At 43.9% G+C, this 25,409-nt stretch overlaps 1 protein-coding gene across 2 annotated transcripts; it reads right to left on the reverse strand.

Moving 5' to 3' along the window:
• Nucleotides 1-546: 546 nt before the first annotated feature.
• LOC135524451 (E3 ubiquitin-protein ligase Siah1-like) lies at nucleotides 547-22,599 on the reverse strand. Of its 2 annotated transcripts, none has more exons than XM_064951998.1 (3): nucleotides 22,407-22,599; nucleotides 9,622-9,678; nucleotides 547-2,549 (listed from the first exon to the last, which is right to left on the reverse strand). In XM_064951998.1, the coding sequence occupies exons 2-3, from the start codon at nucleotides 9,629-9,631 to the stop codon at nucleotides 1,699-1,701; spliced, it is 861 nt and encodes a 286-aa protein (XP_064808070.1). In that variant the 5' UTR covers nucleotides 9,632-9,678; nucleotides 22,407-22,599; the 3' UTR covers nucleotides 547-1,698. The 2 variants fall into 2 exon arrangements, with proteins under 2 accessions (XP_064808070.1, XP_064808069.1); XM_064951997.1 differs by lacking the exon at nucleotides 22,407-22,599 and adding an exon at nucleotides 11,978-12,943.
• Nucleotides 22,600-25,409: the final 2,810 nt, after the last annotated feature.

Consider the following 25,409-nt stretch of genomic DNA (forward strand, 5'->3'; position numbering starts at 1 on the left):
TTTGATTGAATGAGGCCTGGGAAGGAAACAGGAGCACTTTCCCCTAAACAGAATGAGCAGTACACATGACTGAACATGGCTGTTACTTTAAGGGCCACTACTGGGGGAGATAATGCATGACGGAAGTGGCGTGAAGACAAAACAGCAGCAGGGTCAGAGAAAGAGTGGTCTGTGTTCCCCAGTAGAGTGTAGCTGGCTGGGTGCCAAAGTCCCCAGGGTGTCCAGGGGGCCTCTGGTAATTATGGTCCTACAGAGCTAACCCTTCATTCACTAGGCCAGAAGACAGACGCCCCAGCCTCCACGGGGCTGGATAGGACTGGGAAACACATGCACACACAATGTACCATAATCAACAATGCACCCCACAGCACACACACACACAAACCTTTGTGATCAGCAGTGCACTCATGCATGTCTATATGATTAAAGCCATCTGATGAGTATAAAGTGCTTAACTAGAATGATAATTGCATAGTTGGAGTAAATCCATGCCAATAAATAATGCTGTTATTGCCTATAGCAAATCACAGGGATGGAGAAATTGCACAAGGTATGAAAAAGAGATTTATTTAATGACAAAATAAAACAAAAGACAATTAAGAGATGGGGACCAGCAACAGTACTATGTATCCACAGAGATGTTTGGCATTGCTATGCCCACTCACAAACAGAATTTAGATAAAGACAGACAAACGACGAGCGAAAACTAACTTACAAAATAAAATACATTGAAGTTTTCGAAAGAACGACACAATTGATCTACAAACACTGAAAGATTAGCCACAAGGGTACAGCCTTTTTCATTCATTAAAAGTCATTACAAAAATTATAACAATCTCCATTTAATAATAACGATATTATAACTGTAGAAACTGTCCTCATTCCTGGGGCGTATTCATTACATCTTGCAACGGAAAAACATTTACCGTTTAAGAACCAAACAGAACGAAACTGAGGGACCTACCTGAATTTGTCCAATAGAAACTCTTGTTTTAGTTGTAAAACGCTTTGCAACAGACAAAACGTTTTGCAACAGAATTGGAATAACGAATACACCCCTGGTCAGATATTCAGTGGTTTAGGCTGAAACCATTGGACTCCAGAGAGACCAAACTAGCTTTTCAGCCAATGTCCGTGCACACAGTACTAGGACCTTCTCATCCAAGGAGGGGAAAAAAGGACAACATAATTAAAAATCAAAAACATTAATAGTTCATTTCACTTCGACTCAACTGAAATGCAATATATAAAAAATAAAAACATTTGCCATTGTTTTTGCTTCCCCACCCTCCCTCAAATTGAGTCCACCCACTGCGTCTCTCACTATCTGTAACACTTCTGCCAGCTTCCCTCTGCAAAGATGGACCACAAAACTGAGCCCCCACCTGTTGAAGTGTACACTCCATTAGGTGCGCTCTGGGTTGAAGGGCATTGGTGGATTATCCTCAGAAAAACTTACCTTTAATTATTTAACGAATATTGTATTGAAGCCTAAAATGTAATCCCAGGGATAGAGTTCCATTGTTTGCATCAAGCTCTTACCAATCTGTGAAAGTTCTAAACCACAATTTACAATGGCAACAGGTTCCTTGGGACAACACTTACACCCTGCTGCAAACCCAGGTTTCCTGTAGTGTGGAGTGTGTATGTGTGTGTCTGTATGCGTGTGTGTGTTAGTGGCTGTCCACCTGACAGTCCTCAGCACATGGATATGGTGACATTGATGCCCAGGTTCCCATTCTCAGCGAACAGCTGCGCGATGGAGGTGTCAAACACCAGGCAGTCGCTGTTCATAATGGCCGTGGCAATGCCCTCGTGGATGGAACGGGGCGTGGCCTCCCAGGTGAGCCGTCGCCGGTGCCCGTTGAGCTCCAGGCGGTAGGCAAAGTTCTCTGCCTGCTTCCGCGTGCCGATTAGCTGCACAATGGCAAAGAACTGCTGGTGGCCGTCGTATTTCTCCTGCTTCTCCAGGACCAGCATGAAGTGGAAACCAAAGCAGGACTGCATCATGACCCAGTCCACTGCTCCAGGCAGGTTAATGTCTGTAGCCAGGAACACGATGTCCTCACCCTGCAGCGTGGTGATGGATTTGTGCTGGTGCATGAGGTGGGGCATTACCGCGTCCAACGAGCCCTGCCACTTACAGGAGGCCCCTGGGCAAGGGCAGGAGTACGGCCGGAACTCACAAAGCTCCTCGTGCTCCGCCTTGTCTGTGTGGGGCAGCGTTACCTCGCAGCCCGACGACGCATACTTGCAGGGGAACAGCACAGAGTTGGCTACCTTCTCCATGGCCAGGTTCCGGATGGAGCCCAGCGGGCCCCGACAGGTGGGGCAGCAGGTGAGCTTGGGACGGCAGTTGCTGCAGACCAGGTGGCCGCTCTGGCACTGCAGGATGGGGGGCAGCACATAGTCGAAGCAGACAGGGCACTCAAACAGGCTGGCCAGGTCGCTGTTAGAGGCTGTAGTGCCGGACAGGGTGGGGATGCGCTGGGAGGGGGCGCACTTGGAGGTTCCTGTTGGCAGCGCTGTGGCGGTCTGGCGACTCATTTCTGTTGAGAAACACAAGGGTTAGAGAGATACACTGGGCGAATAACTGAACTAGACATTTGGTGAGAACACTAAAATAGGTGATAGTAGAGGGGGAATGTGAAGACAAATGTCAAGCCTCTCATGGAGACTGTTGCCAGGTCACGTAGGCAATATGGTATAAAAACAGAGAAGGGCACATAAAGTACATAAGGCATATAGATCACATGGACTATGATCAATGAATACCAGACAAACAAAGTCATGGAGATCGCTGTAACGGAGAGGCAGACGGAGACATGCTCTAGATTTCATCTTCTCCATGCCGAGACCCCTGCCATGTAAATTAACAGAGTTAGGCCTCAGGGCCTCTAAGGAGGTGTATTCAGTGATAGTAATGTTCCTCTCCCAGTACAGCTGCAGTACAGTGGGCCTGGTTGGGGCCTCAGGGCAGGCAGCCCTCTACACTGATGAGTATCTCCCCTCCCTCTCTCTGGGGGTCAGGTGTATCACAGAGCCTCCAGGCTATCTGTCCATTTGCTCTGATAAAGTCTGACCAGCGCAGGGCAAGCAGACAGCTTGGAGGAGCTATTATGGGTTTGGGAGAGCGACACAGATTTTAAAGGTAAAAGAATTAAGGTTCCAGGCGGCAAAGTGGACTGGGATGGCTGTGAGAGCAAAGCAGAAGGCTAGCTTCCTGTGAGCTGTTCCCATGGCAACAGGCTGTGGTTGAGGGCTTTGTGGATGGGACGGCCAACCGATGGGAACAGGAGGGAGGGATGGATTTTTCCTGGGCCGCCTGGCAGGAGCTGGGTGTGACCCACCCCTGGCCCTGCTGCTACTGCTGTTTCTTTATATAACCCAAAGCCGTAGCACATTGTACAGCTCAGAGACTGGGAGGTGGGCAGGAAGACAGCTATGATGATGGTGGGGGGGGGGGGGGGGCACTGTGGTCCAGCCAAAATGGAGGTAGTTCACTGAAACTGTAGGAAGCACAGAAAGGGAGAGTGGAGGAGGGGAAGGGAGGGGCAGACTGGGCAGCAGGGCTGTGCGTGTAGGTGTCATTGAGCCTGCCTGTAAACACATCTGCTCTGATAAAGCTCTACCTATTTATAGGCCTCCTAGCGAGCAGCTCTGGACACACAAGCAACAACTGTGGACTAAATTAGCACAGAACAACAAGGCCAAGACTAGCAGACCTAAAAATAAAAAAATAACGAGCTTAACGTATAGGAGCTAAGAACACATCTTGTTCAGATGGCAGAGTTGCAATTGGTGGCTATAGTTTGGTCCTTGCTATCTGGGATTGTTGTCACGTCCCTGCCCCATTAAGTCGATCTTTAAAATGGTTACGGTAAGGGTTTGGGCAGGGCTCTACAGTTTCTCTCACCTATGTGCCTAAATATTTTTATTTAGGAGCACCAGTGCACCCCAAAAAAAAGATAAATGATAATTGTTGTAATGATTACATCACTGTACCGCAGCCCCAGTGCCATGGAGAATACACTGACCGCGGATTCAAGACTGTCATGCATGCACCATTACTACAAAGAAAACAGCTTGTTACATGAAATATTTTTCATTGTGCTCCTTGTAAAAAAAAAAAAAAAAAGGTCAGCATAAAGCCCTGGGTTAGAGTTAGGGTTAATAAAGGGACACAGAGACATACAAAAGGCCTCATTGCCAAAATCCTGAAGTATCCCTTTAAGGCAAGGGACGTCCCAAGGATCCCTGATAACTCTAACCCTGGGCGGTTAGTGTCTGTATGAGGTACAATATATATATGCTGGCGTGAGCGAGCCCCTTAGCAGGAAGTCTGCAGTGACAGCAACAGAGTGTTTGTGTTGCTTCTGCAGCCTGCATGTGGGCAGTGGTGTGCTCCAATGCAGCAGGGAGGGAGATGCAGACAGCTCTTTAGTTTTGTTTGTCAACTGGAGGCATTGGTACCAGCAACCTACTCCCTCATCCCAGTCTGTCTGCCTGCTGCTTGGCCCTCCTGGATGCAGGCAGCCATGGGACTGGTGCAATAATGAGCATAATTAACACTGCTCTGAGAGTATGCTCATTGGTGTGCCTGCAATGAGGATCATAGAAGGAACAGGCGACATGAGTGTTTCTCCTACTGAAGAGAAGATTTGTAAGTCGCTCTGGATAAGAGCGTCTGCTAAATGACTTAAATGTAAATGTAAGATGTTTATGATTTTGAACCAGGGTATACAGGACAGAGTGAGGGAGCAGGTGAGCGGAGGTTACTGTAGGGATCAAATCAAAGCAGTTTCATCATAAATAGTGGAAATTAACCTCCAAATAAACACCCAAAACAGCCAGGTCTTGTGCCATAACAGTGCTTGACTTGAGCAGGAGTTCACCGAATCCGAATACCAGCACCTCAAAATATTCTACAAGCTCAAGCAGTAAAACATTTGCGCGAAAGTATTGTGGAGCTCCTGTACCAAAATATAAAAACAGTACCAGAACGTATTTCAGTCCATGTCAAGTACTGCATCACAATCGTACAGTCAATAACACAATAGAAAAATCTATGTAGTGTGTGCAAATGTAGAAAACTAGGGAGGTAAGGCAATAAATAGGCCATAGAGACAAAATAATTACAATTTAGAATGGAGTGATGGATGCGCAGATGATGATGTGCAAGTAGAGAAACGGGTGCAAAAGAGCAAGAGGATAAATAACAATATGGGGATGAGATAGTTGGGTGTGCTATTTACAGATTTACTGTACCTGTACACAGCCATCGGTAAGCAGCTCTGACAGCTGATGCTTAAATTTAGAGGGGGAGATACGAGTCTCCAGCGATTTTTGCAATTCATTCCAGTCATTGGCAGCAGAGAACTGGAAGGAAAGGCTGACAAAGTAAGTGTTGGCTTTGGGGATGACCAGTGAAATATACCTGCTGGAGCACGTGCTATGGGTGGGTGTTGCTATAGTGGCCAGTGAGCTGAGATAAGGCGGGGCTTTACCTAGCAAAGACTTAGATGACTTGGAGCCAGTGGGTTTGGAGACGAATATGTAGTGAGAGCCAGCCAACGAGAGCATACAGGTCGCAGTGGTGGGTAGTATATGGGGCTTTGTTTACAAAATGGATGGCACTGATAGACTGCATCCAATTGCTGAGTAGAGTGCTGGAGGCCATTTTGTAAAATGACATCGCCAAAGTCAAGGATCGGTAGGATAGTCAGTTTTACAAAGGGTATGTATGTTTGGCAGCACGAGTGAAGGAGGCTTTGTTTTGCAAAATAGGAAGTTGATTCTAGATTTAATTTGGATGCTTAATTTGAGTCTGGAAGGATGCCCTGAGGGTGTCTCAGGGGGAGTGGGAATTGCAAATAACACATTTTCATTTCCCACCCCACACCTGTACAGGTTATCCACTTGTACATACAGTGAAACAGAACTATATATGCACCCCCTAATTATAATTTTCTTATGGTTAAGAGGGCAGAATTACTTTTACTGGAAAGAGGTGGTATTTAAACTCAGTGGAGTAGGCTACCTCAGGCTCTGGTAGGACTGGGTGAGCAGTCAGAACTGTATGTGTCGACTGTGGTCAGTGTCCTAGGATGGGCTGACTTGTGGTGCGGTACCAGTAGAAACTCGAGGCCATGTCTTCACACTGGAACACAGGCAGTTGTACAGAATCACTTCAAGAGATCTAGTGCTTCCCCCTATGATTTTTTTCTAAAGCACCAGTGACAAAGTCAGCCTGGTAGTGGGCTTGTGGCACGGTTTTGGAGGAGCAGAGCCAATTTTGCGGTTTTAAATCTAATTTCCTGCAATTCTACACATTTTGCCATGGCTTATGCAGTGTTCTTATGCCACCCGAAAGACTCAAACATAAGCAATTAGTGGCTTTATTGTCATGAGAAACGTGTTTACATTAGAGGTCGGCATGGCCGATTAATTAGGGACGATTACAAGACTGCGCGGCAGGCTGACCACCTGTTACGCGGGCGCAGCCAAGGTAAGTTGCTAGCTAGCATTAAACTTATCTTATAAAAACAATCTTCACATAATCACTAGTTAACTACACAGAGTTGATGATATTACTAGTTTAACTAGCTTGTCCTGTGTTGCAAATAATGAATGCGGTGCCTGTTAATTTATCGAATCACAGCCTACGTCGCCAAAAGGGTGATGAGTTAACAAGCGCATTTACGAGAAGAAAAAAAAACGCTGTCGTTGCACCAATGTACCCAACCATAAACATCGGCTTTCTTAAAATCAATACACAAGTATATATTTTTATACCTGCATATTTAGTTAAAATAAATCAATGTTAGCAGGCAACATTAACTAGGGAAATTGTGTCACTTCTCTTGCGTTCTGTGCAAGCAGTCAGGGTATACGCAGCAGTTTGGGCCGCCTGGCCCGTTGCAAACTGGGAAGACCATTTCTTCCTAACAAAGACCATAATTCATTTTCCAGAATTTTACATAATTATGACATAACATTTAAGGTTGCACAATGTAACAGCAATATTTAGACTTATGGATGCCACCCGGAACGGTTCCGTATTTCGCTGAAAGAATAAAAAAAGTTTTGTTTTCAAAATGATAGTTTCCGGATTTGACCATATTAATGACCTAAGGCTCGTATTTCTGTGTGTTTATTATAATTAAGTCTATGATTTGATATTTGATAGAGCAGTCTGAGCAGTGGTAGGCAGCAGGCTAGTAAGCATTCATTCAAACAGCACTCCTGCATTTACCAGCAGCTCTTCACAATGCTTGAAGCACAGCGCTGTTTATGACTTCAAGCCTATCAACTTCCGAGATTGGGCTGGCAATCCTTAAGTGCCTATAAGAACATCCAATAGTCATAGGTATATGAGATACAAATGGTATAGAGAGAAATAGTCCCATAATAACTACAACCTAAAACTTCTTAACTGGGAATATGGAAGACTCATGTTGAAAGGAACCACCAGCTTTCATATGTTCTCATGTTCTGAGAGTGGAACTTAGTTAGCTTTTTTACTTTTACATTCTTCTCCAACACTGTTTTTGCATAAATAAATAATGAAACATGTTTAAATTGAGACTAAAATGATTTCATTTATTATATTAAGCTAAAATTAAGTGTTCATTCTAGAGATCGACCGATTATGATTTTTCAACGCCGGTACTGGTTTTTGGAGGACCAAAAAAAGCCGATACCGATTAAAAATCAGCCAATTTTTTGTTGTTGTAAAAATGACAATTACAACAATACTGAATGATCACTTATTTTAACTTAATATAATACATCAATAAAATCAATTTAGCCTCAAATAATGAAACATGTTCAATTTGGTTTAAATAATGTAAAAACAACGTTTTGGAGAAGAAAGTAAAAGTGCAATATGTGCCATGTAAGAAAGCTAACATTTAAATTCCGTGCTCAGAACATGAGAACATATGAAAGCTGGTGGTTCCTTTTAACATGATTCTTCAATATTCCCAGGTAAGAAGTTAAGTTGTAGTTATTATAGAACTCTCGCTCTCCATACCATTTGTATTTCATATACCTTTGACTATTGGATGTTCTTATAGGCACTTTAGTATTGCCAGTGTAACAGTATAGCTTCCGTCCCTCTCCTCGCCCCTACCTGGGCTCGAACCAGGAACACATCGACAACAGCCACCCTCGAAGCAGCATTACCTATGAAGAGCAAGGGGAATAACTACTCCAAGTCTCAGAGCGAGTGACGTTTGAAGCGCTATTAGCCTGCACCCCGCTAACTAGCTAGCCATTTCACATCGGTTACACCAGCCTAATCTCGGGAGTTGATGGGCTTGAAGTCATAAACAGCGCAATACTTGAAGCACAGCAAAGAGCTGCTGGCAAAACGCACAAAAGTGCTGTTTGAATGAATGCTTACGAGCCTGCTGGTGCCTACCATCGCTCAGTCAGACTGCTCTATCAAATCATAGACTTAATTATAACATAATACAAGCCTTAGGTCATTAATATGGTCAAATCCGGAAACTTTCATCTCGAAAACAAGACGTTTATTCTTTCAGTGAAATACGGAACCGTTCCGTATTTAATCTAACGGGTGGCATTCATAAGTCTAAATATTCCTGTTACATTGCACAACCTTCAATATTATGTCATAATTACGTAACATTCTGGCAAATTAAGCGGCCCAAACTGTTGCATACACCCTGACTGCGTACAGTGAACGCAAGAGAAGTGACAGTTTCACCTGGTTAATATTGCCTGCTAACCTGGATTTATTTTAGCTAAATATGCAGGTTTAAAAATATATACTTCTGTGTATTGATTTTAAGAAAGGCATTGATGTTTATGGGTAGGTACACCTTGGAGTCCTTTTTTTGCGAATATGCACCGCATCGATTACATGCAACGCAGGACATGCTAGATAAATTAGTAATATCAACCATGTGTAGTAAATTAGTGATTATGATTGATTGATTGTTTTTTCTAAGATAAGTTTAATGCTAGCTAGCAACTTACCTTGGCTTACTGCATTCGCGTAACAGGCAGGCTCCTTGTGGAGTGCAATGAGAGGCAGGTGGTTAGAGCATTGGACTAGTTAACTGTAAGATTGAATCCCCGAGCTGACAAGGTAAAAAAAAATCTGTTGTTCTGCCCCTGAACAAGGCAGTTAACCCACCATTCCTAGGCTGTCATTGAAAATATGTGATCGTAACTGACTTGCCTGGTTAAATAAAGATTCAATAAAGGTGTTAAAATTTTTTTTTTTTTTTTTTTAAAGAAGATATCGGCCAAACAGATTCCCGACTTGAAATCGGCCCCAATTAAAATCGGCCATTATTGGCCACACGAGAAGGGGTAGCTCAAAATGTCCCTCCACATGGAGAGGAGTCGATTACTAAACCAGCTCAAGGTGGTAGCTCACTGGGCCTTCATTAGATGACCTGTACATTGTGGACCCCAGGAAGAGTTGCTGCTGCTTCGCAACACCTAATGGGGATCCCAATAAAATACCAATCCCCCAAACACCTGTTTTACCAACCAGGTCACTTTCCCTGCGTTAACCCAAAAACACAGCTCTCTCATACAGATCTCACTCACACGGACAGACACGAGAAAGAAAATGTTGCTTGCCTTCGTCCATAAGATTCCCAAATAAGGCTTTCTTCTTCTCTTGAAATGTGGGGACCTCTGAAAGGGGAGAGAGAAAATAGAGGTTAACTAGTGGAGTAAAAACAAGACAAGAAATAGAGTCAAACGGAGCTGAGGTCTCCATAGAAACACGCCAATCAGCATCACTGAAGTCTCAGTTCTGTGAAGGCCCATAAGCCCACCTTCTGTTCTCTGCTGGGCAACCACTCAGGGCTGGTCATGGTCAACAGTTCTAGCTATAGTATACACTGAAGGTGGACATGTGTTGGGGACTGGGACCTGCTCAAACTTCAGCCAATACAAATGCAGTGTTAACCAGTGAGCCGAGGAAAGAAAACGTCATGGCTACGGCAGTTCTCTCTGAGACAAGTGTTAATACTGAGCTCTCTTGGCCCATCAAATGGGCAATGGGTTAACAACACTAATGCAAGGTATATTACATGAAGCATCGATTTCCCCCTTCAGTCTTTCCCTTAGAACTACCTTTAAATATTTAAGAATGTTCCATCGAAAATTCAGAGGCACCTACGTTTTTACACTGTCCACTAGCATTTAGGCCTGCTATCACATTACAACAACTTGGGCTAGACCTTGCTAAATATCCTCGCTGCCTGACACGAACATAGAAATTACTTTGCATCCTTGTCAATCAGTTGACTGATTTTGTAAACTGGTCAGTGCCCACAAAGTGACAAACGAAATGTGCATGGAAACACGTGAAAAACCAGTGTAAAGCTCAATTAAAAAAAATATTTTCTGGAAAAACCAACAAGTACACAATACACATTTTATTAAAACTGCAATACTCCTAATTTTCTAAACCACAATAACGAGAGAAAAGTGTACTAGTAGTGAGAGTTGGGTTCTTTGGTCTGGGTTGATCATGAAATGTCTCCCCAGACAGGAATACATAGCGCACTACGTAGATTATTTGCTGAATTCCACAAGGCCACAACCATGCTTAAACCACACAGGGCATAGTTGCCCTTTAAAATCAATTGCACACCAGCAAGATACCATTGTATTAAGATAAAGGTGTTTGTGGCGGTTCTTGTAAGTGTTTCATGTGATTGGAGAGTTTGCAAATCAAATGCTCAACCGATTGATACAAATCATGATAAAGCTGACATGCTACTTTGCAGTAAACATTTAATTGGGAAAGCCTTTAGAAATGACTGTTTAGGCACGCTAACTGGCTACACAACAACAGATAGGCGGACAGAAATCAGGAGGTACTTCAGAAAGATTCAGGAAATACATTCTATTCATGAATTGAGCAATGAGTGCAATAACTACTTTTCTAATAAGTTAAAGTTAAATGTGCTCAGTCCAGAGCCTCAGCCACTGATTGATGAGACACACCCCCCCCCCATTCACATGGATGCCGGGAAGCGACAAGTTCGCATCCCTGGATCGAGGTCCTGATTGTGGTCTTCTGTAGCGCAGTTGGCAGACTTGGTAGAGAATGGTGCTTGCAACGGCAGGACAGTAGGTTCGATTCCCATGTGTCAAATGTGTGCACGCATGACTGTAATCCGCTTTGGGTAAAAGAGTCTGTCAAATGGCATATATTATTATTGACCCAAATCTCTGCACCGAACATGTCAGATTTGTAGTTTTAACATCTGGCTACCCAGGTCTAACCCATTTGTTGAATCATGTTTTTGTGTAAAACCATGAATTCTCATCACTAGCCTGTTAAAATATGACTTATTGAAGATGACAGCCGGTAAGGAGCACCAGAAACTAGCAGATGCAGGCTAAACCCAAAACAAAACACTATCATGTGCATCAGCAGCCTCCTCCATGTAGGCATCTGGCTTTGAGTTAGTGTGGACTAGAAGAGTCAGGCGAGTCTCCTTCTGCCCTGCCTCCTTACTGTAAACTCCTGCTGCTGTTTACTACCAAACACACACTGTCTGCCTGTGCTCTGTGCCCTCCACACACACAACCACTTTAAAGCAGTCCAATAAAGTGACGTAACAGCCTACATCTGAACACAGAGGGAGACAGAATGAGAGTTGGCAACCATGAGTGTTGAAAAAACAAAACCATTTCTTCTCAACACAAACATGCCATTATTTGTTGTCCACTCATGTCGTCTCTCTCACGATCCTGCACACACACAATCAATTAGAATCTGCAGTACTTTGCAGAAAACAAAGCCAAATGTCGGGACAGAAGTGAACACCTGTAGGTATTTATGACGCCACAGTTGCACCCCAGGTATAGGAGGAGCATGGGAAAGGGCAAACATTCCATTCCAACAGACATTTTTCCCACTGAAAATTAGCAGTGGGGCATTTATGAGCCACAGAGTGCAAATAGGACTTCTTACCTTTGGGGTTGTTGGCTGTTCTAGTGGCTATGCATGTGAAGAGCTTGAGAACCCCATTCCATGAGTTCACAGGCTGCACATTAGCTCTGCCCGACATAGGGAGAGAGTGAGGGAACTCTTCATTGCGGTTTTTCCATAGAAACAAAACAGCCCATAACAGAGGGCCGCTCCTTTCCGGTCCCCCCCCCCTCCTTTGGGTCTCTGCCTAAACCCCCATCTGAAAACACAGATGTACTACTTCTATCAGAGCCTGAGAGTCCATGGACAGACACCTTGGAGGGATGGAAGCCTCATACAGAGCCAAAGAGAGAACACACAGAAATACACTGATCCAGGCTCTTCTTTCACCACCACAGCAGAGAGAGCAGGAGGCTAGAATCCAAAAATCCTCTTTAAAGTGCAGCCCAGGAAAAGGCCAAGAAAGGGTGGAGGACCCGAGGGTGGGGGCGAACAGAGACCCAAAAACACGTTGCTGTAATTCAGGAATGTTACACAAGTATATCCAGCTCCCAGAGCCTAGCAGGCAGCTTGGGCAGCAGTCAGCTTTGGCAGCAGGCAGGCAGCCCAACCAGGGAGAGAGGGAAAGAAAGGGAGAACATTGAAGAGGAAGCTAAGGAAACACTGCCAGTGTTTATCTCCTCCTGAAAGCGTAGTTGAGCCCTGGTGTAAGTACCCTCCCTGCATCCTCTGGTTGATCCAGATCCAGTCAAGAAGGCAGCTGCTCCAGGCAGAGAGAGGGAACTCCCAGGCAGGCAGCTGGGTGAAAGAGATCGACAGTCCTGGCTGAGCACCACAGAGCAGTCCCTCTAGAGGGATCTACACAGTCTATGCAACGGATCTGACAGAGGGTCGCTGCTGCTCCCTGTAGGCTAAGGAGACCAACAGACTGGAGAGAGTATGCTCACATTCTCCCTCACTCACTCTCCTGAGGTGTGGGGCCCTTTCTCCTGGGCTCAGCCCTTCTCAGATTACAGTCTGCCTGCTCTGGCAGCTCCACCTCCAGCATGGCTGACACCTTCCTTCCTGCCTCTCTGCTCCCTTCCTTCCTCTGACCACGTGGACTAGACAAAAGAGACTGGAGAGGGTAAGAGTCTGAAAACACAACTACTGTTAAATACACTCTGACCTCTGACCCCATAGCAGCTTCACAGTGGAGTGAACACCCCAAAACACAAAAAAGTCAGACTATACATGAAATGCAAAGCACGTTCAGAGTGGATACCAAAAAAAAATACTCCATACATACCCTCTTAACAGACACTCCACCATAACTTACATTTCCACTACTTGTGTACTCTAAATGGTAACTGCTGTATCCAATCAAATCCAAAGACTTCCCATGAGGCATGACCTATCTGTGAGAGCAAAGTGAAAGTAAATAAAATAAAAAGAATAATAGTCAGCACCATGGCCAAAGTATTAGCAGCCCACAAAGTCCAGGTAAAAAACAAATATCTCTAGTCACCATTTGACAGGCTTATGGCTGTATTTGTTTATTATCAGGCCGTTTGTCTCTCAATATTTCAGACCATCCAACTTATACCATGTCACAAAATATTTTTCAGCAACAGATATGATGGCATGACCTTACAGAATGCTAGAACAGCAACAATCTATTATATACAGACCTCATTACCAACCTAACGATACTAATAAACTGACAATAGACTAGACAGAAGATCCATTCACTGCCCTTTCCTCTCCTCCCTGATTAACATTTTAAGGCTATTACACAGACAGAGATATTCCTACTAAAAGCAGCTGGATATTCTTTGGCATCCTGCAATAGACTGGTGAACAAAAGGTTACTCGGGCAGGCACCAGACAGAGCATATAAAGAGCATATAAACAGTAGCAGCAGCATGCAAAGGGGTAGCTCTTATGGTTGCTATTAAAGTATAATGTCTTAAAGCCACAGCTACAGTAATTTGGATATAGCCTACATCTTGATTTGGTAAGAAAATGACTAAAAAACCTTTGTCAAGCGTATTGTCAGAGGAGGGCAGGGGGGGGGACTGAATTCCCATGAATGACAAGTGTCAACATTTACATCAAATCTAGACAGACACCTGCAAAGGGACAGAATGCATAGAACTCAACCAGCAGGATGCAAAACAGGTTCCCCGGGGGAAATGTACCATCGGTCTACCACAAAGAACACAACAATTTTTTATTTATTTAACCTTTATTTAACCAGGTAGGCTAGTTGAGAACATGTTCTCATTTACAACTGCGACCTGGCCAAGATAAAGCATAGCAGTGTGAACAGACAACAGAGTTACACATGGGGTAAACAATTAACAAGTCAATAACACAGTAGAAAAAAAAGGGGAGTCTATATACAATGTGTGCAAAAGGCATGAGGTAGGCAAATAATTACAATATTGCAGATTAACACTGGAGTGATAAATGATCATGTACAGGTAGAGATATTGGTGTGCAAAAGAGCAGAAAAGTAAATAAATAAAAACTGTGGGGATGAGGTAGGTGAAAATGGGTGGGCTATTTACCAATAGATTATGTACAGCTGCAGCGATCGGTTAGCTGCTCAGATAGCTGATGTTTGAAGTTGGTGAGGGAGATAAAGGTCTCCAACTTCAGCGATTTTTGCAATTCGTTCCAGTCACAGGCAGCAGAATACTGGAACGAAAGGCGGCCGAATGAGGTGTTGGCTTTAGGGATGATCAGTGAGATACACATGTTGGAGCGCGTGCTACGGATGGGTGTTGCCATCGTGACCAGTGAACTGAGATAAGGCGGAGCTTTACCTAGCATGGCCTTGTAGACGACCTGGAGCCAGTGGGTCTTGCGACGAATATGTAGCGAGGGCCAGCCGACTAGAGCATACAAGTCGCAGTGGTGGGTAGTATAAGGTGCTTTAGTGACAAAACGGATGGCACTGTGATAAACTGCATCCAGTTTGCTGAGAAGAGTGTCGGAAGCAATTTTGTAGATGACGTCGCCGAAGTCGAGGATCGGTAGGATAGTCAGTTTTACTAGGGTAAGCTTGGCAGCGTGAGTGAAGGAGGCTTTGTTACGGAATAGAAAGCAGACTCTTGATTTGATTTTCGATTGGAGATGTTTGATATGGGTCTAGAAGGAGAGTTTGCAGTCTAGCCAGACACCTAGGTACTTATAGGTGTCCACATATTCAAGGTCGGAACCATCCAGTGTGGTGATGCTAGTCGGGCATGCGGGTGCAGGCAGCGATCGGTTGAAAAGCATGCATTTGGTTTTACTAGCGTTTAAGAGCAGTTGGAGGCCACGGAAGGAGTGTTGTATGGCATTGAAGCTCGTTTGGAGGTTAGATAGCACAGTGTCCAATGACGGGCCGAAAGTATATAGAATGGTGTCGTCTGCGTAGAGGTGGATCAGGGAATCGCCCGCAGCAAGAGCAACATCATTGATATATACAGAGAAAAGAGTCGGCCCGAGAATTGAACCGTGGCACCCCCATAGAGACTGCCAGAGGACCGGACAGCATGCCCTCCGATTTGACACACTGAACTCTGTCTGCAAAGTAATTGGTGAACCAGGCAAGGCAGTCATCCGAAAAACCGAGGCTACTGAGTCTGCCGATAAGAATATGGTGATTGACAGAGTCGAAAGCCTTGGCAAGGTCGATGAAGACGGCTGCACAGTACTGTCTTTTATCGATGGCGGTTATGATGTCGTTTAGTACCTTGAGTGTGGCTGAGGTGCACCCGTGACCGGCTCGGAAACCAGATTGCATAGCGGAGAAGGTACGGTGGGATTCGAGATGGTCAGTGACCTGTTTGTTAACTTGGCTTTCGAAGACCTTAGATAGGCAGGGCAGGATGGATATAGGTCTGTAACAGTTTGGGTCCAGGGTATCTCCCCCTTTGAAGAGGGGGATGACTGCGGCAGCTTTCCAATCCTTGGGGATCTCAGACGATATGAAAGAGAGGTTGAACAGGCTGGTAATAGGGGTTGCGACAATGGCGGCGGATAGTTTCAGAAATAGAGGGTCCAGATTGTCAAGCCCTGCTGATTTATACGGGTCCAGGTTTTGCAGCTCTTTCAGAACATCTGCTATCTGGATTTGGGTAAAGGAGAACCTGGAGAGGCTTGGGCGAGGAGCTGCGGGGGAGCCGGAGCTGTTAGTCGAGGTTGGAGTAGCCAGGCGGAAGGCATGGCCAGCCGTTGAGAAATGCTTGTTGAAGTTTTCAATAATCATGGATTTGTCGGTGGTGACCGTGTTCCCTAGCCTCAGTGCAGTCGGCAGCTGGGAGGAGGTGCTCTTGTTCTCCATGGACTTCACAGTGTCCCAGAACTTTTTGGAGTTGGAGCTACAGGATGCAAACTTCTGCCTGAAGAAGCTGGCCTTAGCTTTCCTGACTGACTGCGTGTATTGGTTCCGGACATCCCTGAACAGTTGCATATCGCGGGGACTGTTCGATGCTATTGCAGTCCGCCACAGGATGTTTTTGTGCTGGTCGAGGGCAGTCAGGTCTAGAGTGAACCAAGGGCTGTATCTGTTCTTAGTTCTGCATTTTTTGAACGGAGCATGCTTATCTAAAATGGTGAGGAAGTTACTCTTAAAGAATGACCAGGCATCCTCAACTGACGGGATGAGGTCAATTTCCTTCCAGGGTACCCGGGCCAGGTCGATTAGAAAGGCCTGCTCACAGAAGTGTTGTAGGGAGCGTTTGACAGTGGTGAGGGGTGGTCGTTTGACTGCGGCACCGTAGCGGATACAGGCAATGAGGCAGTGGTCGCTGAGATCCTGATTGAAGACAACGGAGGTGTATTTGGAGGGCCATTTGGACAATAAAGACAGACAGATGTAACACTTTGGCTGATAAAGGAATAGGAGTAAAGTCTGATCAGAAGACAGAGGGGCCTACTTTCACTCTTAAATGAATCCATGGAAACACCTTCCATGAAGGATAAACAGTTGCAGTGACAACCCATTCCTCCACCTCATAAAACAAGCACATGCAATCATCCTACCTTACCAAAGAAAGACCAACTCTCCTCAAAATGGAAATAAAACAAATTAAACTGGTATACTACAAAGCAGGACCAATGAGTTACCCTGCTAACTTTGACAAACCAACCATAATGAAAGAAAATAAATGTTAGTTAAGTTAAACGTAGATGTATTTTTGGTTTTTAAGTCAATTGGATCATGCCCATTTCAAGAATACCTCAATCAAATGCCGACCATATTATCTCCCAAGAGAATTCTCTTTGGTTATCTTCTTATGGCTGGGGGGGCGGGGGCAGTATTGGGTAGCTTGGATGAATAAGTTGCCCAAAGTAAACGGCATGCTCCTCAGTCTCAGTTGCTAATATATGCATATTATTAGTAGTAGTATTAGATAGAAAATACTCTATAAAGTTTCTAAAACTGTTTGAATGATGTCTGTGAGTATAACAGAACATGTATTGTGTAACATGAAGTCATATGAGTGTCATCTGATGAAGATGATCAAAGGTTAGTGATTAATTTTCTCTCTATTTGTGGTTTTTGTGACTCTAGCTGGAAAACCTTTTGCTGAAAAAATGGCTGTGTTTTTCTATGGCTATGTGGTGACCTAACATAATCATGTGGTGCGTTTTGCTGTAAAGCATATTTGAAATCGGACACTGTGGTGGGATTAACAACAAGATTAGCTTTAAAATGGTATGAGATACATATATGTTTGACAAATTTTAATTATGAGATTTTTGATGTTTTGAAATAGGCGTTCACTGGCTGTTGTCATATCGCTCCCGTTAACGGGATTGCAGCCATAAAATATCACAGCCGTGTATATCCCCCCTCAAGCCGATACCACGACTGCCCTCAAGGAACTTCACTGGACAATGCAAACTGGAAACCATACATCCTGAGGCTGTATTTATTGTAGCTGGGGAATTTAACAAAACAAACGAGAAAAAGACTACCAGCATATTGACTGTAGCACTCGTGCTGGAAAAACAGCCATTGTTATTCCAACTTCTGGGATACATACAAGGCCCTCCCCTGCCCTCCTTTCAGCAAATCTGATCACGACTCCATTTTGCTCCTCCCTTCCTATAGACAGAAACTCAAAACAGGAAGTACCCGTGCTAAGGATTATTCAAATCTGGTCTGACCAATCGGAATCAACACCTCAAGATTGATCACGCGGACTGTGATATGTTCCGGGTAGCTTCAGAGAATAATATTGATGTATATACACAGACACGGTTACGGAGTTTATCAAGAAGTGTATAGGAGATGTTGTACCCACTGTGACTATTAAAACCTAGCCTCCCAGAAACTGTGGATAGATGGCAGCATTCGCACAAAACTGAAAGCACAAACCACCACATTTAACCAAGGCAGGGTGACTGGGAATATGGCAGAATAAAAACAGTAGTCATTCCGCAAGGCAATCAAACAGGCAAAACGCCAGTATAGAAACAAAGTGGAGTCGCAATTCAACGGCACAGACAAGACATTTGTGGCAGGGTCTACCGACAATCACGGACTACAAAAGGCCACGTCGTGGACACAGACGTCTTGCTTTCGGACAAGCTAAACACCTTCTTTGCCCGCTTTGAGGATAACATAGTGCCACCACGCGGGCAGATACCAAGGACTGTGGGTTCTCCTTCTCTGTGGCCGACTTGTGTAAGACATTTAAAAGTGTTAACCCTCGCAAGGCTGCCAGCCCAGATGGCATCCCTAGCCGCGTCCTGAGAGCATGCGCAGACCAGCTGGCGTGTTTACAGACATGTTCAATCTCTCCCTATCCCAGTCTGCTGTCCCCACATGTACCCAAGAATGCAAAGGTAACTGAACTAAATGACTATCACTCCATAGCACTCACTTCTGTCATCATGAAGTGCTTTGAGAGACTAGTCAAGGATCATATCACCACCTTACCTGCCACCCTAGACCCACTTCAATTTGCCTACCGCCCCAATAGGTCCACAGACGATGCAATCACCATCAAACTGCCCTATCCCATCTGGACAAGAGGCATACCTATGTAAGAATGCTGTTCATTGACTATAGCTCAGCATTCAACACCATAGTACCCTCCAAGCGCATCATCAAGCTCAAGGCCCTGGGTCTGAACCCAGCCCTGTGTAATTGGGTTCTGGACTTCCTGGCGGGCCGCCCCCAGGTGGTGACGGTAGGTAACAACACCTCCATTTTACTGATCCGCAACACCGGGGCCCCACAAGGATGAGTGCTCAGACCCCTCTTGTACTCCCCGTTCACCCATGACTGCGTGGCCATGCATGCCTCCAATTCAATCATTGACCTTTGCAGACGACACAACAGCAGTAGGCTTGCTTACCAACAATGACGAGACAGCCTACAGGGGGGTGGTGAGGGCTCTGGGAGTGTGGTGCCAGGAAAATAACTTCTCACTCAACGTCAATAAAACAAAGGAGATGATCGTGGACATCAGGAAACAGCAGAGGGAGTATCCCCCTATCCACATCAACAGGAAAAGGTGGAAAGCTTCAAGTTCCTTGGCGTACATATCACTGACAAACTGAAATGGTCCATCCACACAGAAAGTGTTGGGAAGACAGCTCAGGAGGTTGAAGAAATTTGTCTTGTCACCTAAAAACCCTCAACGTTTTACAGATGCACAATTGAGAGCATCCTGTTGGGCTGCATCACCGCCTGGTACGGCAACTGCACCACCCACAACTGCAGGGCTCTCCGAAGGGTGGTGCGGTCTGCCAAACGCATCACCGGGGGAAAACTACCGGCCCTCCAGGCCACCTACAGCACCCGATGTCAGAGAAAGGCCAAAAAGATCATTAACCCCACTATCATCCAGCAGGCGAGGTCAGTACAGGTGCATCAAAGCTGGAACTGAGAGACTGAAAAACAGCTTGTATCTCAAGGCCAACAGACCATTAAACAGCCATCACTAGCAGAGAGGCTGCTGCCTACATAGACTTGAAATCATTGGCCACTTCAATAAATGGAGTGTTTCCATGTCTTGCATTACTCTACTGTATCTTAGCCTATGCCGCTCTGACATTGCTCGTCCATATATTTATATATTCTTAATTCCCTTCCTTAGATTTATCTGCATTAGGTATTTGTGAAATTGTTAGATATTACTTGTTAGATATTGCTACACTGTCGGCACTAGAAGCACAAGCATTTAGCTACATCCGCAATAACATAAGCTAAACACGTATGTGACCAATAAAATTTGATTTGGCCAAACAGTTTCAGAATGGAGAAATTCACAACAGATAGCGTAGCCCTATCTCACATTTCAACTGCAAAAAAAGCATGCTTTGTGACACCCCTTTTGCAAAAATATAACAGTAGTTTTACTATATATACACACACACACAAATTTACTTATAGTGAGTTTATTCCCAGAAACAGACGATTTAGTCACTTAACATCCTGGTAGACAAGAGCAGCCTGGGCAGAGCATCCAAATCGGCCTGAACAGAACAGCATTATCAGCAGTAGCTGATGTTTTGCCATGGAGAAGGTATGTTGAGGGTTAGAATCTGAATGCAGAAACACCCATCTTCAAACATCCATATACAGCCGTGCTCCTCTGCAAAACACACACACGCCTAGTATCATGTTCAATCTATGCTGCAGGAGAGAGGGATACTGATTAAGATGGAGAGAACTGAAGAGGCAGAGAGAGCTAGTCAAGTGACTAGTCATGCTTTGTAAAGGATAAGAATGACCTCACTGCCTGAGTGTCACCAAACTGGAATTACTGCAGCTGGAGACACAGCGCTGTCACTATGTGGGGTTTACCATGTTTGATTCACTATGCATGTGCTGTTGCCAGAAAGTCAGGCAGTGACAAAGGACAGACTACTACATTCATGAACCAGGCAGTCAGCAATTACATTTTATTAAAACCCAGGCCAGCCCTAACACACCAATATTGGAAGTCTGATTAATTGTTTCTGTGCAACCCCACCAACAGAGCTCTGAAAAGGTAGTCCTAAAAATAAGGTTATGCTTAGGCGAAGTAAATCACAAACATAAAAGACCATGGTTCTCTGTTGTAGCTGTTAATGGACCTGAGATGGATGCTGGGCACAGTTACGTCCAGTCATGGCGAATCAGTAAAACAACTTGCAGAATTGTGCTAACTAATCACAACATAGATACAAGAGCTAGCAGCTCAATTTTCAAATAGCTCATTAGGGAGAACATTTTCCTTGGAAGTTAGTTGACATGTATAACTCTATAAAGTAGCCTGTTACATTCTTCATTTTAGATTAAAAGCAGCAGCCATTTAAAGTGCAAACCTGCAAATTGCATTGTTTTGCGAGTGATGGCTACTAAACTAAGCTTTCCAGCAAGACGTAGGAGCGTTACAGAAAGTATTTAAGCAGCTGCTGTTGCACCTCGTTTGTAATATCTTAAGAGTCTTAATTTGATTATTTTGACATACATTTAAATTGTAAAATGTTCTCCAATCTCAGGTATTAGACTGGGCAAATATTTTTAAAGAAACTAGCTCTATATGAAATCATGCAGAATATAGCCTAAGTATAACTGCATTAAATAATGTTGGAACTACAAAACATGGTCTTACAACTATGAGTTGAAGACTTGGCAACTGAGAAACATGGGATAAGGAATATAACATTTAACATCTGATTGCCACTAGCTCAGCTCGTCTACAATCCGACTGGAACGCGCCCATTCATGTTAGAGTTTCTGACAATACCATCGCCAACAGACATTTAAAAACAGTCCATTAGCAAACACGTGGAAGGTTGCAAGGTATATTCAACTAACTAGCTATGGAGGCCCAGATTCTGTAAGCAAAATGATGGGACGATGTCATCCCCATTGCAAACGCTAGTTAGCGTACAACGTAAACAAATCAATAAAGCATATTTTAGTCGTTATAGTAACTAGCAGAAAAATAGATAGCAATACCTCAATTCTCACTTGCTGCGTAGATTACCTTAAGGTTAGCTGACAAATTCGCCAAATGGCATGAGTAGACAGACAATTTTAGTAGGGCATGGTCATGATGGGAGTCAGCTAACGTTCGTTGTTTAATAACGTTAGTGGCTCGAGCGCGGCCTATCCGAATGTAGCCAAAGCTTGTTTTTTTATTATTATGTTTTTGCCAAGGCTAGGTAGTAGTCACCTAGCTAACAATAGCTAACTAGCTAGCTAACGTTAGGTCGGAGAGTTAGTTACTGTAGCGACGTACAAGGCCTACTCTGTGGTGAAAGAAATAATCACATAACCAGCCACATATAGTGGCTATCTACACAGTAATGTTAGCTAGTTTACCAGCTATATTATCTGGCCAACGATGTCGAGTAATTTAGCTAACCAAGTTAGCTGAACTTGCTAGCTAAATTATTCTAACTACTTCAGCCTAGCAGTGGCGTTAGCAGCGGTGTTGTTTTTCGACTACAACCCGGTAAAACATCCGCACTCATTTGCACCCCTTACCTTGGTGTAAATATCCTTTTAATATTGTAGATAGCTAGCCACCGCGACGTAATCCACAAGGGATCCCGCTTCAATTGGACAGTCCTTCGCTCGTTAGCTATAGTATTTTCCACATTCGGCTGTCCTCGAGAGACGAGACGCCTGTAGTCCTAGTACTCACCGGTCTCGGGCCCGCGCACAGTTGTTGAAATAGTTTCTCACGAGAGCGGCGCACAAGGGCATGAATGCGCTACTGGTTGAATGCGCCAATAGTTGAACAAGGCGTCATGACAAAATCTCTACAGTATCCTAACAGTAGCAGCTAATATAGTATTCTGCTCTATTTGTGGGCTTAATCTACCACACTCTGCATTCACTTAGGCTACAAAACCACGTATTATTCTGTAATGGAAACACAGTAATTAAAAATGAAAAGTAGAAAAAAAAAAATTGGCAGTAGGCCTATGATGTATGTGTAGGTCCATGTGATACACTGTGATTAACGCAAGGAAGCTTTTCTTTACCATTTCCTAAAATGTATGTTATTTTTCTTGCTGTCTACTTAAAGGTTTGTGAATAATTCATAATCAAGGGACCTGTACAGTATTAATGAAACAGTGATACCTACCTTTACCTGCCATGTGCTCCTGCTTGGATACTCTTACAAGGGATTTGTACAGGCTAAAGTGATTCTCCATTACCCGTTACATGATAGGTACTGTTTGGCGTAGCCCAAAAATGTAGACGAGCCGAACGTTACTCTTTAAGGTCCAAGGATTTTACAGTGCATTCAGAGATTATTGATACACCTTGACTTATTCCAGATTTTGTTATGTTACAGCCTGAATTCATAATAGATTAAATATATATTTTTATCAACCATCTACACACAATACCCTTAATCACATTTTTTTTGTGTAGTCAGAAGTTTACATACTGTAACGATCCTGGGTTTATAAACGCGGAACTCGACCCCGCCGCACGAGCATGCCTTTGCGGGACAGTCGATAGCGCGTCCGACCTCGGGCTAGAAGGTCGAAGGTTCGTGACCTGCTCCCTGCCTGTTTCATGACATTGGTATCAGAAGTGATCGGACCTCGCGTCCACGACAGTGCGTGTGCTTGGCCGGTGAGCGCGTTCCAGTAAGAGTCGCAAGCTAGCGCGAGGACGCGCTCTTTGAAAGTAGTAGTGAGTAGTGTAACGACCCTGGGTTTATAAGCAAGGCAATCGACACTGTGGCATGAGCATGCTTTTGCGGCACAGTCGATAGCGCTCCGGATCTCGGGCTCGAAGGTCGAGGTTTCGAGACCTGCTCCCTGCTGTCTCATTACAATACACTTTGGTTGGAGTCATTAAAACTCGTTTTTCAACCACTCACCAAATTTCTTGTTAACAAACTATAGTTGTGGCAAGTTGGTTAGGACATCTACTTTGTGCATGACACAAGTACTTTTTCCAACAATTGTTTACAGACAGATTATTTCATTTATAATTCACTGTATCACAATTCCAGTGGGTCAGAAGTTTACATACACTAAATTGACTGTGCGTTTAAACAGCTTGTAAAATTCCAGAAAATGATGTCATGGCTTGAAGAAGCTTCTGATCGACAAATTGACATCATTTGAGTCAATTAGCGGTGTACCTGTGGATGTATTTTAAGGCCTACCTTCAAACTCAGCGCCTTTTTGCTTGACATCATGGGAAAATCAAAAGAAATCAGCCAAGACCTGAGAAAAAAAATTGTGCAAGGAGGCCTACAGACATGACTCAGTTACAGTATACCAGCTCTGTCAGGAGGAATGGAGAAATTCACCCAACACCCAACTTATTTTGGGAAGCTACCCAAAACATTTGGCCCAAGTTAAACAATTTAAAGGCAGTGCTTCCAAATACTAATTGAGTGTATGCAAACTTCTGACCCACTGGGAATGTGATGAATGAAATAAAAGCTGAAATAAATCATTCTCTCTACTATTATTCTGACATTTCGCATTCTTACAATAAAGTGGTGATCCTAACTGACATATGACAGGGAATTGTTACTTGGATTAAATGTCAAGAATTGTGAAAAACTGAGTTTAAATGTATTTGGTTAAGGTGTATGTAAACTTTCGACTTCAACTGTAAGTATTCACACCCATGAGTCAATGCATGTTAGAATCACCTTTGACAGCGATTACAGCTGTGAGTCTTTCTGGATAAGACTCTTAACAGTGTTGCACACCTGGATTGTACAATATTTGCGCATTATTATTTGTAAAATTGTTCATGCTCTGTCACGTTGGTTTTTTGATCATTCCTAAACATAAATGTTTAAGTCTTGCCGTAGATTTTCAAGACATTTTTTGTCAAAACTTTAACTAGGCCACTCACGAAAATTCAATGGCTCTAGGTAAACAACTCCAGTGTAAATGTGTCTTGTGTTTTAGGTTATTGTCCTGCTGAAAGGTGAATTTGTCTTCCAGTGTCTGTTGGAAAGCAGACTGAACCAGATTATCCTTTTTTTTAACCCAAACAATTCTCTTATCCTTGCCGATGACAAGCATACCCATAACATGATGTAGCCACCACCATGCTTGAAAATATGAAGAGAGATACTCAGTGATGTGTTGTGTTGGATTTGCCCCAAGGATATAAAGTTAATTTCTTTCCCAAATTCTTTGCAGTTTTACTTTATTGCAAACAGGACGCATCTTTTGGAATATTTTTTATTCTGTGCAGGCTTCCTTCTTTTCACTCTGTTGTTTAGGTTTGTAATTGTGGAGTAACTACAATGTTGTTGATCCATTTTACACACATAAAAAGCTTATTTCGGTCAAATTTGGGGCACAAATTTGTTTACATCCCTGTTAGAGAGCATTTCTCCTATGCCAAAATAATCCATTCACCTGACAGGTGTGGCATATCAAGAAGCTGATTAGACAGCATGATCATTACACAGTTGAAACTTGTGCTGGGGACAAAAAAAGGGCACTCTAAAATGTGCAGTTTTGTCACAAAACACATTGCCACAGATGTCTT

Source organism: Oncorhynchus masou, chromosome 31 (genome assembly GCF_036934945.1).
Source record: "Oncorhynchus masou masou isolate Uvic2021 chromosome 31, UVic_Omas_1.1, whole genome shotgun sequence".
NCBI classification, from domain to species: Eukaryota; Metazoa; Chordata; class Actinopteri; order Salmoniformes; family Salmonidae; genus Oncorhynchus; species Oncorhynchus masou.